Source organism: Arvicola amphibius, chromosome 6 (genome assembly GCF_903992535.2).
Source record: "Arvicola amphibius chromosome 6, mArvAmp1.2, whole genome shotgun sequence".
Classification (NCBI taxonomy): domain Eukaryota; kingdom Metazoa; phylum Chordata; class Mammalia; order Rodentia; family Cricetidae; genus Arvicola; species Arvicola amphibius.
Genome location: NC_052052.2, coordinates 157031547 through 157049524, shown reverse-complemented (window position 1 = coordinate 157049524; position 17978 = coordinate 157031547). Strand labels below are relative to the sequence as shown.

The 17978-nt window shown below is 38.7% G+C and overlaps 1 protein-coding gene across 1 annotated transcript; it reads left to right on the top strand.

The window, feature by feature from the left end:
- The first annotated feature begins 6462 nt into the window (after positions 1 to 6462).
- Positions 6463 to 10091, top strand: LOC119816901 (cathepsin R-like). The gene is made up of 7 exons (XM_038333962.1): positions 6463 to 6588; positions 6889 to 7011; positions 7108 to 7260; positions 7709 to 7933; positions 8403 to 8565; positions 9169 to 9286; positions 9992 to 10091. Exons 1-7 carry the CDS (start codon positions 6463 to 6465, stop codon positions 10089 to 10091), a joined length of 1008 nt encoding a protein of 335 aa, XP_038189890.1.
- Positions 10092 to 17978: the final 7887 nt, after the last annotated feature.

Genomic DNA, 17978 nt, shown 5'->3' with positions numbered 1-17978 from the left:
GTATAGAAAAAGATGACAATATTTATAATGAGAGATGCAGGTCTGTATTCACTGTTATACAGTTGACCCAGAAGGCAGTCATCCTGTTTTTGGGAATCTTACAGTGATGGAAATAAAAATCATTGTTGGAAACTATTCCTGAAGCATTGCTGATGTAAAGCACTGACATACTCTGTCTTGCTCTGAGCAGTTCACACACAGCTCCATGACAGTGGTTCTAAGATGTCAGTGGAACCAGAACCATCCTAGGGTCTTAGCAAACTCCAACATCTAGATATAATTCCCCAAGGATATGATTCAGTATGTGTGAGATACACTTCCGAAATGTATTTTCATAGCAATTCTGAGTGCTGATGTCACTATCGACCATGACCTCAGGAGAAAGAATTATTGCATAGATGATAAGTTGCCTCATACAACTAGGCTTACACATGAAGGTGCTCACAGAAGTGAAGGTTGTAGGTAGAGGGGCTGCCAGAAATACCATCAATACGTGATGTTCCTGCAGTCATTAGAAATGGAAGTTGAGCCACAGATCCACAATCTCATGCCTGACCCAGCTCTCATGATTTGCTTGGCAAACTCAAAGAGCTCATAGCTCTAAGAGAAGCAGACTGTGATTCTTGAGACCATCTAGGACAACAGTCTAAGTCTCTGAAACAATGTTATGTCCATTTCATAAAGGTCTCTGCTCCCCTCGTGGAACAGTGGAAGAAGAATATCAAAGTAAACTGTTGTATAAGAGAAAATTATTCTGAGAAACTCACGAAATTGAAACCAGGAAGACCTATGAAGCAACACTGACATACATACAGGGATGACACACTCCTGTACTGACGCAAGTCTTAGCAATTCATAAACCCATGTAAGGAGATTTTGTTCCAGTGATAGCGTTAGTGCTCCATAAATGCGTAATATCTTGGAGAAACAGGAACATTTGGTTTGAAGGGACTGTGACTAATCAGATGTACAGGAACTTGCTGTAGACAGGTAAAGTTGAACAGACTTCTCCTGGGGCCTAATTGGAAAGAATCCTGATCAGATAGGAAGAGCGCTCAGAGAGAAATAGTGATGATCTGTGCTCCCCTGTTTTATAAAAATTGCTTTTAGAAAAGAGATGATACATGGATGTAGACAGTGTTAGCAAACACTTGAAACTTTGATTCAAGTAGGGCCATGTCTTACTTAGTATATTTTGAGAATAATGAATGTTTCAATAATTTATGGACATAATGATATATTACTTTCTCTGACTTAAACATTTCTCACTTTGGGCAGAGGAGGAAATATGATGAGAGATATCTAACGCTAAAAGCCTCTTGAAAAACAGTATGAAAACCAACTACTAGAAGTGTCTGAAAATAAATATGTTTATTGAAAGAATTTAAAAGAAATAACATAATGAGGGATACGATATTGCAAATAGACTTTATAGGTGTGAAAATAAGTCCCTAGTGCTAAGAATGTAGTGCATCTTTTAAAATATCTGTCAGGATATGACTCCATTACTGAAGAGCTCTTGTGGTGTGGAATACAGAGAAAGATGGTTCTTCATTAGTAGTTTCCTTGCTCCTGGGTAGCAGCCATATGCTTGAAGGTGCTATGCATGCTACGTAAGGAGAGAGCCATCATTAATATCACTACGATATAAAATCTAAGATATATAAGAATTCCCCCTATAAAATGTGGAGAACAGTCACACAACTATTGTGGTAGTAACCAGCTACATTTTCTGTGAGATGGATCCCACACCTGATACTATAAGTGAGAAAAGTTGATACAAGGTAGATCACAGGCCCAAGGGGAAAACCTACCGCTATTATTCTGCTAAAGGACATCAGTAACAGAAGAGCCCTAAGGTCACATTGTCACACCCATAGACCATTGATCAATCCTAAGGTCACATTGTCACACCCATAGACCATTGATCAATCCTAAGGTCACATTGTCACACCCATAGACCATTGATCAATCCTAAGGTCACACTGTCACACCCATAGACCATTGATCAATCCGTGTTAGAGAAGATTCTTGCTGTAGATGGCAATCAACACAGAAATCCTCAACTGGACACTATAAAGAGACCGGACTACTTCAGAATGAGTGGCCTTGAATGGGATGTATTTATCACACCTCTTCCTACTATGCTCAGGGATTTACGTGGAAGAGAGGGTGGGGAGGTTGTCAGAGCTGGAGATGATGAATGATTTTTAAGGAAAGAGCATTTGTCAGACACAACTGGCCTGAAGCACACACGAATGAACTCCAAGACTGTGATAACATGCTCAACACCAACACAAGCTCAAGCCGGACAAAATCCCAATATGAAGGAGAGGAAATGGGCACAATACCTCACCAATAGTGAGAAAGCTATTTTCAAATTCTAGCTGTCTGGAGCAGGACCGTCAGAATTGCCCAAAGATTTGACACTTGGTGTTCCACATACAACCCAAGGCATACCTCATCCTCAGGAAGGGCTGTGGACACAAACTGAATATCACGTTTTGTAGTAGCTGATTTCCTTTTCTTTTTTAAAAGATAAAAAGAACATTAAGTTGGGTGGGCAGGGTGAAGGGCTTCTGGAAGAAGTTGAAAGTGGAAAAGAAAATGATAAAAATATAAAACCAAAAACAACTGGCAAAAAATCAATAAAATGATCCCTAATGATATTCTGCTATACTTGTAGATCAGAGCCTAACATAAACATTACTGGAGAGGCTTCATCTAGAAAATGATAGAAGCAGATGCAGAGACCCACAGCCAACCATTAGGAAGAGCTAGAGGAATTCCATGAAATAGAGGAAGAAAGGATTGTAGAAACCAAAAGGGTCAAGAACAGTAGGAGAAGTCTACTCATACAATCAACTAACCAAGGCTCATAGGGGCTCGCAGAAGCTGAAGTGACAACCAGGGAGCCTATATAGGTCTGACCTAGATCCTCTGCATATGTGTCATGGTGTATAGCTGGGTGTTCTTCTGGGGTTCCTAGCAGTAGGAGTAAGAACTGTCTTTGAGTCTTTGCCTGCACCTGACACCCTTTTCCTTCTACTGGACTGCCTCATCCAGCCTTGATATGAGGGTAATGTGCCTCGTCTTACTTATTGTAACTTCTTATTCTGTGTTCACTTTATATCCCTTGGAGGCCTGCCCTCTTCTGATAGGAAACAGAGGAGTAGGTCTGGGAGAGAGGGGAGGTGAGGTGGGAAAGTAATTGGGAAGAGAGGAGGATTGGGAAACTGTGGTCAGGATGTAATGTGTGAGAGAAGATTAAAATTAATTAAGTAAATAAATAAAAAGAATGAATTAAAATAAATCAAGCAAACAGAAGCTAAGCATAGCATAGAGGACTGTGGGTGATAAGTAAGAGCTGATGTCTCTATTTGGTGTTTTTCAAATTCCCTAAAATAGTCTGATGTGCTCCTCAAAAATATTCTTCCCTCTTTCTGCTACATTTAGAAACTTATTGATTGGTTTTGGATTTTATGTGCATTAGGAAGAGAAGGGTATAGAGTTCATACATAGCACATATTTCTCCCCTGATCTGAGGAAACCACAAATGCAATAATCAATGGATAAATAAAATAATATAAAACTCTGTTTCGTATGACATAATACAACCCGAGAAAATGAGAAAAATGTGATAGTCATTGTTTTGAGATATTTTACCTCTTGTTTGTTCCATATTTCAATACTGGTGAAAATACACTACCTTCCACCAGGCCTCTTAGAAGGAAAAAGATTCAACCAAAAACACTAGCCAAATAGCTACACAGCTAGAAAGGGTGTATGCTAAGGCAGAGGAAGGACAGTACAATATTATTATTATTTAGTGTTCAGAGCTATCTTTACAATAAGTCCTAAGTAACTCCCAGGGCCTGTTGCAAAACAGTGTGGCTGCCTCTAAGGCCACCAGAATGTGCCCTGAAAAATCGATAAATATAGGAACTTCCAGTTGATGTCTGTGTTACCATCATCAAGAGTGGAAGATAAGATGGTGCCTCTAGGTGGTGGTCGGTTTAGTTTCTGAAAGAAAAGGCAGTTTCAAGAGACCCCTCACAGTAGGCCATTGGCTTTCCCACTTAGTGCTCAGCCTTACACAGGGGTTTCTTCTTTGGGAGTATTTCCTAAAGATTCTAGTGAGATGCAGCTGGGTTCTACCCTGACAGAGGGAAACAGGGTATCCCAGGGTCTGTGTTCCAGAGGTTGGATCAACCGTAGCTGTGAACTATCCACAAAATAGAATATAACGACTAAGTCTAAGCCAAGGATGGTAACCAAACCTCCCATTCTAAAATGCTAGTATAAAATACAGCACTGCTTTGCCGGGAAACATAATAATCAAGAAAAATACCAGGTATAATATGATGCAATTAATATGGCTGGCTAATATTCTCTGACAAGGTCAGCAAAATCAGGTTTTCAAAATCCACAGAGGAAGCCCAAACTCATCCCTTAGGGAGAGTCCGTGATTATATCTCAGAAAGAGCCTGAAGTCAGAGTTCCTGGAGGCTTAAACCAGTCAGCAACACAACCAATCAAAAAGAGGACATGATTGAGGGGCAGAGCCAATTGTCTAGATATTTGGGATTTAAAGCCCGAGAGGGGTGTTGCTGAACCAGGTCCTGGGACTTCAGCAACATTTGAAGAGTTGAGTCTGTGGAGTGAGCTGAGCAGTGGCAGTCCCCACAGGTGAGTCCCTGACTCTTCCGAGGCAGAATCCTAAATTGTCCTGGAGGGGCCTGTGAGAGACTCCAAGGGGAATCAGAAACATCCCCAAGGAACACATTCTAAGGCTCAGCATACATGCTGTGAGTAGGGAGGGGAGGGCGGAGGGAATGCAGAGAAGAAACCCGAGTTCTTTCCTCTAGCTCCAGGTTTGCAGAGTATCCACTAAGTACAAGTCTGAGTGTTTCCACAGAGAGTGACAGCAGATACCGTGCACACCGGTAACCGTCAAATGTCACGTCCTGGAAAACATAGATGGTCTCTTGCACATGACCCCTGGGTGTATCTGTTTTCAGTGCTTGTGCAGATGAGGCAGCCATAGAGTGAGAGGTGCCATGTCCCTATGCAGGCTCCATGGGAACGGTTGCTTTAGAGATCCAGAAAGTCCTGAGCATGAATTGTCATAAGGGCTTTTCTATTGTACTCCACATCTACACTTGGATCTGGCTTCCTTGCTTTTCTCCTCCTCTTCCTCCTCCTCCTCCTTCTCCTCCTCCTCCTTCTTCTCCCCCCCCTCTCTCCCTCTCTCTCTCTCCCTCTCTCTCTTCTTTGTTTTCCCCAGGGTAGCCCTGGCTATTCTGGAACTCTTTCTGTAGACCAGGCTGGCCTTGAACTCACAAACATTAGCCTGTCTCTGTCTCTGGAGTCCTGAGATTAACCACCACTGATTGGCTCATTAACTCTAACTTTTTATTGACTAACTCTTACATCTTAATTTAACCCATTTCTAGTAATCTGTGTATCACCACGTGACAGTGGCTTACCGGCTAAAGCTTCAGCATGTCTGTTTCTGGGGGATGTTTGACTCTGGAGGCTCCATGGCATCTCTCTGACTCTGCCTTCTTCCTCCTAGCATTCAGTCCAGTTTTTCCCACCTACCTAAGTTCTGCCCTATCAACAGGCCAAGGCAGTTTCTTTATTCATTAATGGTAATCACAGCACACAGAGGGGACTCCCACATCATCTGAGTAGTTGGTAGGGCCTCCGAGGTTATTAATTGAAGTTCTAACCAGAATGTTGTAAGAAGGTGCACCAATTAAGCTAACCAAGTTGGAATCATCTTGAGCAGTTGGTACCCAAAACTGATCTTAAAATAGCATTATCAGCATCATGGCATCATATCAACTAGGTTGTCGTTGTTGTGGGGCCCCATATTTTTTTCTGGAAACTTTAAAGATTACTGCAGAAAAAAATTATTGTTCATTGTGGAAAACGTTATTCATATAGACATATAATCAATGAAAGGTACAATAGAGCCAATAATAGGTATGGACACCAGATATAGTCGATTATAATAAAGTAGTTCCACACTAGCTCAAAATGGAGTATAATAAAGGTCTCTTTATTTAGGGTAGACTCACAAATCAGCAGTCCTCTCCATGAGCAGGGAACAGGAACTGAATCCAGCAGCCAAGGGGCTGCACATGTTTCTACATCTGTATATATAGTACATGTGGCCATGCCCGGAGTGAGCCAGTATCTTAAAAGCTATTGACTGAAGGCATTCCCACAGCAAAGTTTGCTTGGTAGAAATCTCTTTAGCTTCCATTCCTCACTATGTATGGAGATCTTGCTGAAATAATAAGATGTAGTAGAACTTAAGTTTTCATTGCTAGAATTCTGGGCATATGTTCTTCATTTTATCCCTGGATCTAATAACATCAGCAGCTGAAGACATTTTATAAAGGTTTGTGTAGTCAGGTCTTAATATCTCTCCCTTCTCCAGGTGCGTTAGTCATGATGTGCATACTCTTCCTGGTCATCCTGTGCTTGGGAGTGCCCTCAGTTGTCCCAACACTTGATCCCACATTGGATACTGAATGGCAAATGTGGAAGATGGAATATGAAAAATCATACAGCCTGGTTAGTAACCTAAAAAGTCTCCAAAAGAAACTCAGAGTGCATTGCAATTGCTGCTGCAACTGTCCAGGCAAATTAGAAGTCACAGATTACCCCCCACCACCGAGAGATTACATAATCATGATCATTGTGAGCAGAGGGTAGCCAGAGTCCCCTTTCCTCAGTATATGGAGAATGTGTGGCTCTAGTGTCCGAGAATAGCTCTCCTAGGCCTCTAATTATCATCAGCAGTGCAAGTCTACAAGGTCAGCTCATGCAGGAGTTTAATTATAAAGAAACATCACCCATTATGTTCTTATCCAGGAGGAAGAAGCACTGAGGAGGGCAGTATGGGAAAAAAACTTGAAATTTATTAAAGATCACAATAGGGAGAATGCCCTGGGGAAGAATGACTACACCATGAAAATGAATGCCTTTGGTGACATGGTGAGTACGACATGCATTACTTCACACTGTGTGTTCTCTTGAGTGCTTTACATGGAGTCTTTTCTTTTATAATCATTTATGTACTTTCCCATGAAGACCGATGAAGAATTCAAGAACATGCTGGTTAAATTCCCAGTTCAAACTCACAACAAGGGGAAGAGCATCTGGAAACGCAATACTGATGATGTGGCTTTCCCCAAATTTGTGGACTGGCGAAAGAGAGGCTATGTGACTCCTGTGGGAAATCAGGTATGGCCATGTTATGTGCCCGTCTTCTTAAAGCATGTTGAAGAGGAAGAGGACATGGTGTTTTATACACATTGAGTGTGAAGAGATGTGCAATACATTTTTAAATAATATCTTTCCTTCTTTGAATGCTTCATACACTTTTATAAGTATATTAATCCTAGAAAACCATCACACCCTCTCTCTTTCAAACTCCATCACTCTTTCTGTAGAACTCATGTCCTATTATTGTCACCAATAACCCATGAAACCAGTTTGTCTTGTTCAAATGTGACATGACCAAGGCCTGAGCAGACTGCTAGGAGTCGTGTCCTTTAGGGGATTGATTATCCTTGTCCAGTCATCTATCAACTGCTTTTAACTAGTTTTCAAAAAGTGGAAATTTGTCTGAGTTCTTTCTGTGATTGGCAGGCATTTGTTTGTGGATGACAATCTTTTCTTCCCTACTCAGGGCAACTGCAGTTCTTGCTGGGCATTTTCTGCAGCTGGTGCCATAGAAGCACAGGTAATCTGGAAAATAGGCAAGCTCACCCCTCTGAGTGTGCAGAACCTGGTGGACTGTTCTAAACCTCAAGGCAACAATGGCTGTCGTTCAGGTGATACATACAATGCCTTCCAGTATGTTTTGCACAATGGTGGTCTGGAGGCTGAAGCAACTTATCCATATGAAGGCAAAGTAAGTGGACCTTCTATGTTGTCATTTTAACTCACTTTGGAGTGTGGGATATTTGTAGAGAAAAATCCACTGTCTTCAGAACTCAAATTATTTGGTAGAATCTCGCTGTACAACATCAGTTCTGTCATTAGAGTGTCTACGTTTGCATAGCTTCCTGGTGAAATGGTTTCAGTGAAACTCTCTTTGCTTCTGTGCACATGAAGAATATTCAAGCTTTTGTACATATTTTACAGATTTCTCCACCATTAAAATATCTTATGGATAGGAAGACCAACTAGTTGTTATGGAAGACATGTCAACTAATTTTCAGGTCTAAATCTCACAGTAACATTTCACTTTCTGGGATCATTTACAATAGCCCAGACTGGAGTGTGCTCAGCTGCAAAGTGCACAGTGTTATGGCTTTGGCTCTTGTTCCCAAGATGGTGTCTGGAAGTAACTGACTCTCTTACATCTTTATCTTTTAAAGGAAGGACCATGCAGGTATAATCCAAAGAATTCTGTTGCTGATATCACAGGATTTGTGTCCCTCCCAGAAAGTGAGGATATCCTAAAGGTTGCTGTAGCAACAATTGGGCCCATCTCTGTTGGAATTGATGCTTCTCATGATTCATTCAGGTTCTATGAGAAAGGTATACACATTTTCTTCTAGATAAGAAAAACATTATGACACCCCTATGCCACAACGTGTTCATAGACTGGTATTTATGTATAAATGTGATGTGAATAGTTGGTTTTCTGGGATTTTATTTCTCTCTGTATAATAGTATTGAGTGCAGTTTTTCACCTGATGTGACCACCACAGGCAAGTTAATATGCTATAATTAATAAGATTTATTGATTAGGTAATTTTTCAACTCTCACCCATTTCATGGGAGTTTTAGGTATAGAAATTGATTGTCTGAAATTAAAATAAAACAAAACTTGAATTAAGTAATTTATCTTGTATGAATTTAGTGTGGCATGAGATTTATATAATAAAAAAGTGCAAGATTCCAAGGAGCCATCTCATATGCAAGTAGACAAGTGAGTATCAGCAATTTTATGCTGTTTAGGATTGCTCCCCCTTAATGTGAAACTCTCCTTATAGTGCTATTCTTGGTAATAATTAATCAAGCTCTTTATTGTAGTTTACATCATTTCAGAGAGCTCTGAAAATGTCTCCTGCTGTTGGTGGTGGGACTCACTGTCAGGTGGTCTGTGCATCTCACATCAGTTCCCATTTTACTTCTCAGGTATTTACCATGAGCCAAACTGCAGCAGTAGTTCTACGAGTCATGCAGTTCTGGTGGTTGGCTATGGATTTAAGGGAAATGAAACTGATGGTAAAAAATACTGGACGATCAAGAACAGGTATAAATTGCCAAAAAATGTATGTTTTAAATATCAGGGACTTGAGAAATAGTTCAGTGGTTAAAAGCACTGGCTCCCTTTCCAAGGGGTTCATCAAGGAGTTACGCACCACAGTCAGTCGTTAGAATCACAGCATAAAACTTTATCCCATTTAAGTTGAACAATGTCTGTTCTTGTCTTCTCATGTACATTCATGAGGTTTGTGTGCATGAGTGAATGTTTGCATATCTGTGGATACATGTGTATGTAAGTGCACATGTGTAGAGGTCTGATGTTCACATCAGATTTTTCTCAATTTATGCAGCTTCTATGTTGCAGCAGTGTGTCTCACTGATCTACGAGTTCACTGTCTAGTCTGGCAAGCCAGCTTGGTCTTAATATGTTCTGTCATCATTTCCTGGGAATTTGAGTTTACAGGCTCAATAAAATGCCCATTGCTTTTCTAAAATCTGACACATTTCTTAATTTTGAACCAGATATGGATAGACAATCATTCTGCCTATTCTCTACTGTGGTGTTTACAGTCCTGTTTTTGGTGCCTTTTGGTGCTCAAGAGTAGACCCTCTACCTTTTCTGATCCTTCTGTTAGGTTGGTCTCTGGTCAATATATATGTAATGTATAATGTATGTAATATGTATATATTATATAATAAATACAACATGCAATGATTTTTACACTAAATGAAAAACATGATTTTTTTTCAGCTGGGGTACAAAATGGGGCAAGGGCGGCTACATGAAAATTGCCAAAGACCAGAACAATCACTGTGGAATTGCTTCATATGCGCACTACCCTACTGTGTGAGCAGCCTGATGATGTCACAAGGAAGCAGTCGATGGGAGACAGCATTTACAGATGAGTGCTATTTGCTTTTTGGTGATCACCCTTTGATGGGTATTTTCAAGAACTGTTTCCCAGCCGGGCGGTGGTGGCGCACGCCTTTAATCCCAGCACTCGGGAGGCAGAGGCAGGTGGATCTCTGTGAGTTCAAGGCCAGCCTGGTCTACAAGAGCTAGTTCCAGGACAGGCTCTAAAAAAGCTGCAGAGAAACCCTGTCTCGAAAAACCAAAAAAAAAAAAAGAAAAAGAACTGTTTCCCTGAAAAACTTCATTTTCATATGAATTTTGGGACCTTTCAACTGTTTGGCATTATGGCCACTATTGCTCTAACCAATGTATGTTTATGATTCCTGTAGAAACTTAGTTTTAAAGATTGTGCAAAAAAATCATTTAAACAGTAAAAAATTTAAATATAATTTCTGGGTTCTTTCTCTTTTTTTTTTCAGTGACTTTTTGTGATCAAACTTTCAATTCATTATGAACTCAAGACTGGGTGTTATTCTGGTGTCCATAGGATTCTGTGAGTGGATCTACCGTGAGAGATGGTAGTCAACCAGTGGTTGTGGTTTGCTTAGAGTTCTAGTTCTCCTCCAGAATCCCAGTCCTGAACAGCTATATGATAATTTTTGGATTTGATATTTTAGCTAACACAAAATCATCCAATCCCAATTCTTGGCCCATTTTTTGCAGTGCCATGAACCCATGTGCTCCTCCAATGCACAATGCTGGGCTGTGACTCTACCTCGTCATGACTTCAACCCTGTACTAGCTTCTTCTAGAGCTAAGAAACCATACTACAGCATGCACTGATAAAAGTAACATAGCTGCAGCACGAGATAAAAACCTTAAAATAGCATGTATAACTATCATAGAATTCCTTACAAGATAAATGAAGAAATCGATGCTGACAGAAAGAGTGAAAGGAAATGAAGAAAATAATTCAAGGCCTAAGAGCATAAATAGATACATAAAGAAAACACAAACTGAGGGAATTCTGGCAATGAAAAATTTTAAGAATTCAAACACAAACCTTTGAGTCAAAACTCAACAGCAGAGTGTAAGAGTTGAAAGAAAGATTCTTAAGGAACCGAAAAAAAGATAGAAAAAAAAAATGAATACCTCAGTAAAGGAAAATGATAAATTAATAAAATTCCAGACACAAATCATCCAGGAAATGTGTGACACTATGGAAAGACCAAACCTTAGAATAATAAGAATACAAAAAGGAGAATAAACACACGTAAAGGACACAGAAAATATTTTCAACAAAATCAGAGAGAAAATTTTATAACCTGAAGGATGAGGTGACTCTAGAGGTACAATGTACAAGAATCATACAGACACCAGAAAGACAAAATCCCTCAACAACAATGGTCAAAATACTGTGTATACAGAACAAATATAAAATACTAAAGACTGCAAGGGAGAAAGACAAATAATATATGAAGACAGGACTATTAAAATAGCTCCTGACTTCTCAATGGAGACTATAAAAGACAAAAGCCCAGAGCAGATATTCTACAAACATGAAGAGACCTCTGATGCAAGCCCAGACTAATATATCCCAGAAAACCTTCAATAATGATAGATGGAGAAAGAAAGGCATTTTATGATAATTTCTAATTTAACCATTATTTTAAAATACTGTCCTATGGAAGGCACTAAAAGGAAAACTTCTACCTTTAGAGGTTAAAAACATACACGCATGATAAAACAAAGAATAAATAGCCCCAGACTAACAGATAAAATTGGGGGGGAGGGTACCAAGATAACAAAACTATAGAAATAAAAAAACACTGTTCATTGATAACCTTCCACATTTATGGTCTCAATCCCCACCCTAAAAGAAACCAACTAACAGAATGAATGCAAAAAAAGAATCTAACCTTATGCTGCATCCAAGAACCATATCAAATATAGATATCACCTCAGAGTAAAATAATGGAAAAATATATTCCAAGCAAATGGACCTAAAAAGCCAGTTGTTATATCCAGTTAATGCCTGACAAAATAGACGTCAAGCAAAAACTATCTGAAAAGATAGAGAAGGACACTACATACTCATCAAAGGAAAAGTCCATTTGAATTTTTAGCATCTGTGCACCAAACAGTGAGGCAGGAAAGTTCATAAAGAGACTACTACTACTTAAAACACACATTGATCCTGACACACTGAGAGAGGGAGACAAAATGTCTCACTCTAGACCATAAGATGGTCATCCAGAAAATAACTAAACAGAAATGCTAGAACTAAGAGACTAAATAAACCAAATGGACCTAACAGGTATTTATAGAACATTTCACCCGAACACAAAAGAATATACCTTCTTTACACATCATGGAACTGTATCCAAAATTGACCACCACATCGCTAGAAATAAAGCAAGTCTCAAGAAGTACACACACCAAAATAAATAAATAAATAAATAAATAAATAAATAAATAAATAAATAAATAGAATAACAGCTTCTGTAAGGTAAGGGACATTGTCAATAGAATAAAATAGCAGCCTACAGAATGGGAAAAAATGAATGGGAAAAAATTCTCATCAACCCCACATCCAATAGAGGGCTGGTCTGCAAAATGCTTAAAGAGTTCAGGAAACCATACATCAAAAAAAATCAAATAATCCAGTTAAAAATAGGGTACAGACCTCTACAGAGAATTTTCAACAAAGGAATCTCAAATAGCCAAGAAATTAAAGAAATGCTCAGTATTCTTAGCCATCAGGGAAATGAAAATCAAAATGACTCTCAGGTGAAGCAATTAAAAGTCTACCAACCAACAACAGTCTGCTACCAGATGGTTTTAGCACAGAATTTCACCAGGCTTTCAAAGTGAAGTTAATGACAATATTCCTCAAATTATTCCACATAAATAGAAACAGAAGGAACATTGCCCAAATTATCTTATGATATCCCAGTTACCCTGATACCTAAACCCTATGAAGACCCAGCAAAATAAAGGATTACAGACCAATTTCCCTCATGAACATAAATGCAAAATTTTTCAATACAATACTTGCAAACTAAATGTAAGAACACATCAGATCATCATCCACACTATTCAAGTAGGCTTCTTCCCATACATGCAGGGATGGCCCAAGATACATAAATCAGTATCTAGTCCACCATATAGCAAACTGAAAGAAAAAACACATGATTCTCTCATTAGATTATGAAAATGTCTTTGATAAGCTCCAACATCCCTGTATGATAAAAGTTTTTGGAGAGTTTAGGGATACAAGGGCCTTACCTTAGTGTAATAAATGCAGTTTACAGCAAGCCCAAAGCCAACACCAACTTAAATGTAGAGAAACTCAAAATAATCCAACTAAAACAAGGTAAAAAAGAAAGCATTGTTCACTTCATCCTTGTATATTTAATATAGTATCTGAAATCTTAGCTAGAAAAGATCTTTTAGCAAAAGAAGATCAAAAAGATATCAAGGAGATATAATTTTGAAAGTAAGAAGTCACAGTATTTGTATTTAGATGATATGATAATATACACGAATACCTAAGGATTCCATCTGGGAACTCCTACAGTTTGATAAACACTTTCAACACAGGAGCAAAGCACACAATTAACTCACAAAAATTAGTAGCCTTTACATATAAAAATGACAAATGGACTATGAAAGAAATTAAGGAAATAAAACCATTAACAATAGCCTCAAAAATATAAAATAACAGCTGGGCAGTGTTGGCACACGCCTTTAATCCCAGCACTCGGGAGGCAGAGGCAGGTGGATCTCTGAGTTCGAGGCTAGCCTAATCTACAAGAGCTAGTTCCAGGACAGGCTCTAGAAACTACAGGGAAACCCTGTCTCGAAAAACCAAATATATATATGTATGTATGTAAATAAAATAACACAGGGTAATGGATTCATAGCAGACAAAGAAAGAGATCATAAAGACAAATTTTAGAAATTACACTGTCAACGAAAAAAATGATAAAAGCAAAAGCAAAGCCACAAAAAGGAATATTTAGAATTTTAGAGATTATGAAAAGAAAACATAATGTCTTAAATGCATGGAAGGACAAGAAGAATGCCAGGTGAATGGCATGCATAAGATATTCACCAAGATTATAGAAGAAAATGTCTCCAAACTTCCCAAACTCAGGACTGATGTGCGAGTCCCCTCTGTATGCTGTGATTACCATTAATGAATAAAGAAACTGCCTTGGCCTGTTGATAGGGCAGAACTTAGGTAGGTGGGGAGGACTGGACTGAATGCTGGGAGAAAGAAGGTCAAGGAGAGACACTATGGATCTGCCTCCAGATATAGATGTGCTGAAACTTTGCTGGTAGGCTACAACCTTGTTGTGGTATACAGATTAATAGAAATGGGTTAAATTAAGATGTAAGAGTTAGCCAATAAGAAGCTAGAGCTAATGGGCCAAGCAGTGATCTAATTAATACAGGTTTTGTGTGATTATTTCGGGGCTGAGCAGCCAAGAACAACTAAGCGGCCTCTCTCCTTGCAACACAGAACAAACCCATAAAGATACAGGAAGTACACACAACACCAAATAGCGCCAGAAAAGGAACTCCACACACCATATTAAGGTGGAAACAATAAATGTAAAGAACAACAACAAAAAAGACCATGAAAGCTACCAGAGAAAAGCCAAAAATCACAAATAATGAAAAAGCCATCAGAATTTCTGGCGGCTTCTTAATCACATCTTTCTAAAACAGAAGGGCTTAGAGTAATGTGCTCCAAATTCTAAGAGACCATGAACACCAGCCATTCCAGAACCAGAACAAAAATCTGACATATCTGAAGGCTAACAGAATTGTGCCTGCCAAACTAGCTGCAATGGTCAATCTGGTTGACAACAGGGCATAAGTATGAAAGGGAACCTCTTTTGAGAAACAGCTTCCATCAGATTCATTTGTGAGCATCTCTTTGGCTCATTTTCATTTCTGGTAACTGACATTGAGGGTCCCAGCCCAGTGATAGTGCTATCATCCCTACACAGGTTGACCCAGACTGTACAATTAAGGTGACTTAATATGAGCTTTGGAATAGGACACTATTTGTCATTTGGGGATGGCTTCTCCATCAGACTCATGCCTTGAATTCCATACTTTGCTTCCCTAAATGGTTGACTGTAAACGGTGAAATGCACACCTTCATCACCTTCTTTTGTTCATGATATCTAGTGTAGTGACAGAAGTCAAAGTAGAACAGAAATTGGTAGCAAGAAAAGGGGGTGTTGCTATGATAGACCTAAATGTGTTGTTTTGGAGGAGAATTGTGGTCCCATTTGGAACCCTGTCCTTTCAATGCCAATGGGTTTTCAGAGCTTAATGTAATATTTAGTGTTTTTTTTATAGATTATGGGTATATCTAGAGGTAAGAAATGATGCTGTCCAGTGTTGTTAGTATCCCTGTTTTCACCTCTGTGTGAAGCAATGAGTGAAGGAATGTTTAAATAGTATGAATAATGTGTCTAGGAAGGAATATAAATAGCCCTAATATAAGTCTGTTCATTTTGGCTCCGTAAGTGTAAAGAATATAACTTAAAGAGCATTTTGGTTAATTTAGAAAAATGTTGCATTACTAGAAATAGTGTAGTAGCTGTGAGAAAGAAGTTTGCACCAGGCAGATCTTGTAAAAGGTAGGCATCATGAGCAAGCTCCAGACAGGCTACCAGGCAGCTCAAATATGTGCCAAGCCCAGGATATGTTTATGATATGTTAATGATCTAAATTCAAGAGGAGGAAGAAGAAATTGTGATGAGATGTAATGTTTGAGAAAAGAATAACAGAAAAATTAATTAATTTAGAAAAGAATTTACAGGAAGCTGTACTACACAGCCCAATACCCAATCATCTTGTGAATGAAGAATCCTTAAGAGATAGCCAAAATTGTTGGGTTTATGTGGATGGCTTTATCCCAAATCTCAAGATAGAAGCAGAGGAAACATAGGTTATATTTTTAATAATGACTGTTGGCAAAAAAACCCCACTTATTTTGATGATACATCTAAAAAGACTACAAGGTCAAAAAACATATTTTATTTAATTCCAATTTAGTGGGAAAGCCTCAGATCCCACTCCTGGAGAACATGCAGCATTTAAGTTGCTCATTCATGAATTTGCCTTTTTTCTCCACTTGCTATCTTGTGTTCTTCACATATACCTCCTTTTTTCCTCAGTTGAATCCTAGTATCACAGAGCTGCACACTCTTCTCTCAAGGAACTACTCATTTGTATCTTCACACTGAGGTTTTTTATTTGATTGCCAGATTGGAGAATTTGAGTCAGGTTTACAGAGACCTGTAACAAAGGAAGGACCCCTGTCTGTCTCACAAAGGTTCAGCCTACAGTGTCAGTGCTTTCTCTATGTGTGCATTCAGAGAAGCCATCAGGGCTCTAAGGCAAAGTGGTAATTGGTACTCATAAGGAGAAAGCCCCCTTGATTTGTTAGTATTCTAGGGAGTGATGAGGTTGTTGTCACAGGTATGGACATGCTAAGGTCCCTAATGCATCAAGCCCATGGAAATGGAAAAGATTTATTTCTTTATGGAATTCTGAATTCTCCCAGATGAATACAATGGAATCTTGCCTGGAGTTAGATAATTCTCTCAAATTTAGTACCCTGGTGTTGACTCACATGACAAGAACAATGTAAAATTACTCCGGCAACTTCAGTATTTTGTAAAAAAAAAAATAATGTTTCCCTTCAGTTCTCCTTGTTGTATTACCTCATTTAAAAATACAGACAATAGATTTAATGTATAAATCATATACATTTGAATTTCAAGAATATTCTGAAGTTCGAGGTATCAAATATTTAGAGTTTTATCAAAACAACCGCCTTCATCAACATCTATTACTTTATCAATTATAATAAGAAAACTGAGAAGCAAAGTGACACAGTATTTTCACTTGTGCCTAGCATAAAGGAAATCTAAGAATATCCAGTAGGAATGGAATCTCTGGATAGATGTTGAGAGATCTACACATGTCAGTTAAGCACACTTCTTGGTCTGCAAGATCAGTACCATGGATGTAGGTCTATGCAACTACAGCATGCTCCACATGACTGAAAGATAAGGACATTGTAAACTTCCCAAAGGAGGCCTTATCCACTCTGAGGAATGAATGGGGGTGGAAGGGGGGAAGTGGAGAGTCAGAATAAGGGGAGGGAGGAGGGACTGGGGTTGGTATGCAAAATGGAAAAAAAATTTAAATGAAAAAAGAAAGCTAGGGAAAGGCAGGGAGAAAGACAAAAGTAAAAGGGAAATAACAAGGAAGAAATGAAGGAAGGAATAAGAGAGGAAATGAGGTACAGTGGAAAGATATTAGAAAGAACATGTAAGATGAGATGATTTATCGGGATCGAAAGAGAGTCGATCAATGATAGATAGATAGATAGATAGATAGATAGATAGATGACAGATAGATAGATGACAGATAGATGATAGATGATAGATAAATGATAGATAGATAGATGATAGATAGATAGATAGATGATAGATAAATGATAGTTAGATGATAGATAGATAGATAGATAGATAGATAATAGATAGATTAGATAGACAGACAGACAGATAGATAGATAGATGATATAGATGATAGATAGATAGATAGATAGATAGATGATAGAGAGAGAGAGAGAGAGAGAGAGAGAGAGAGAGAGAGAGAGGGAGGACAGATATCTGGTAGTACTAGGCCTGTTCTGAATTAACTTTTTCACTCATTCTGTGGAAATATAGACTCCAGTAGCAATGGTGAGAGGCAGTACAGTTGCTCCTCAAAGAATTGTTCATATGACCTAACCTGCTGCATAAACAACCTGGAAGAATGAAAATATGTATTAAGGAAAATTCACATG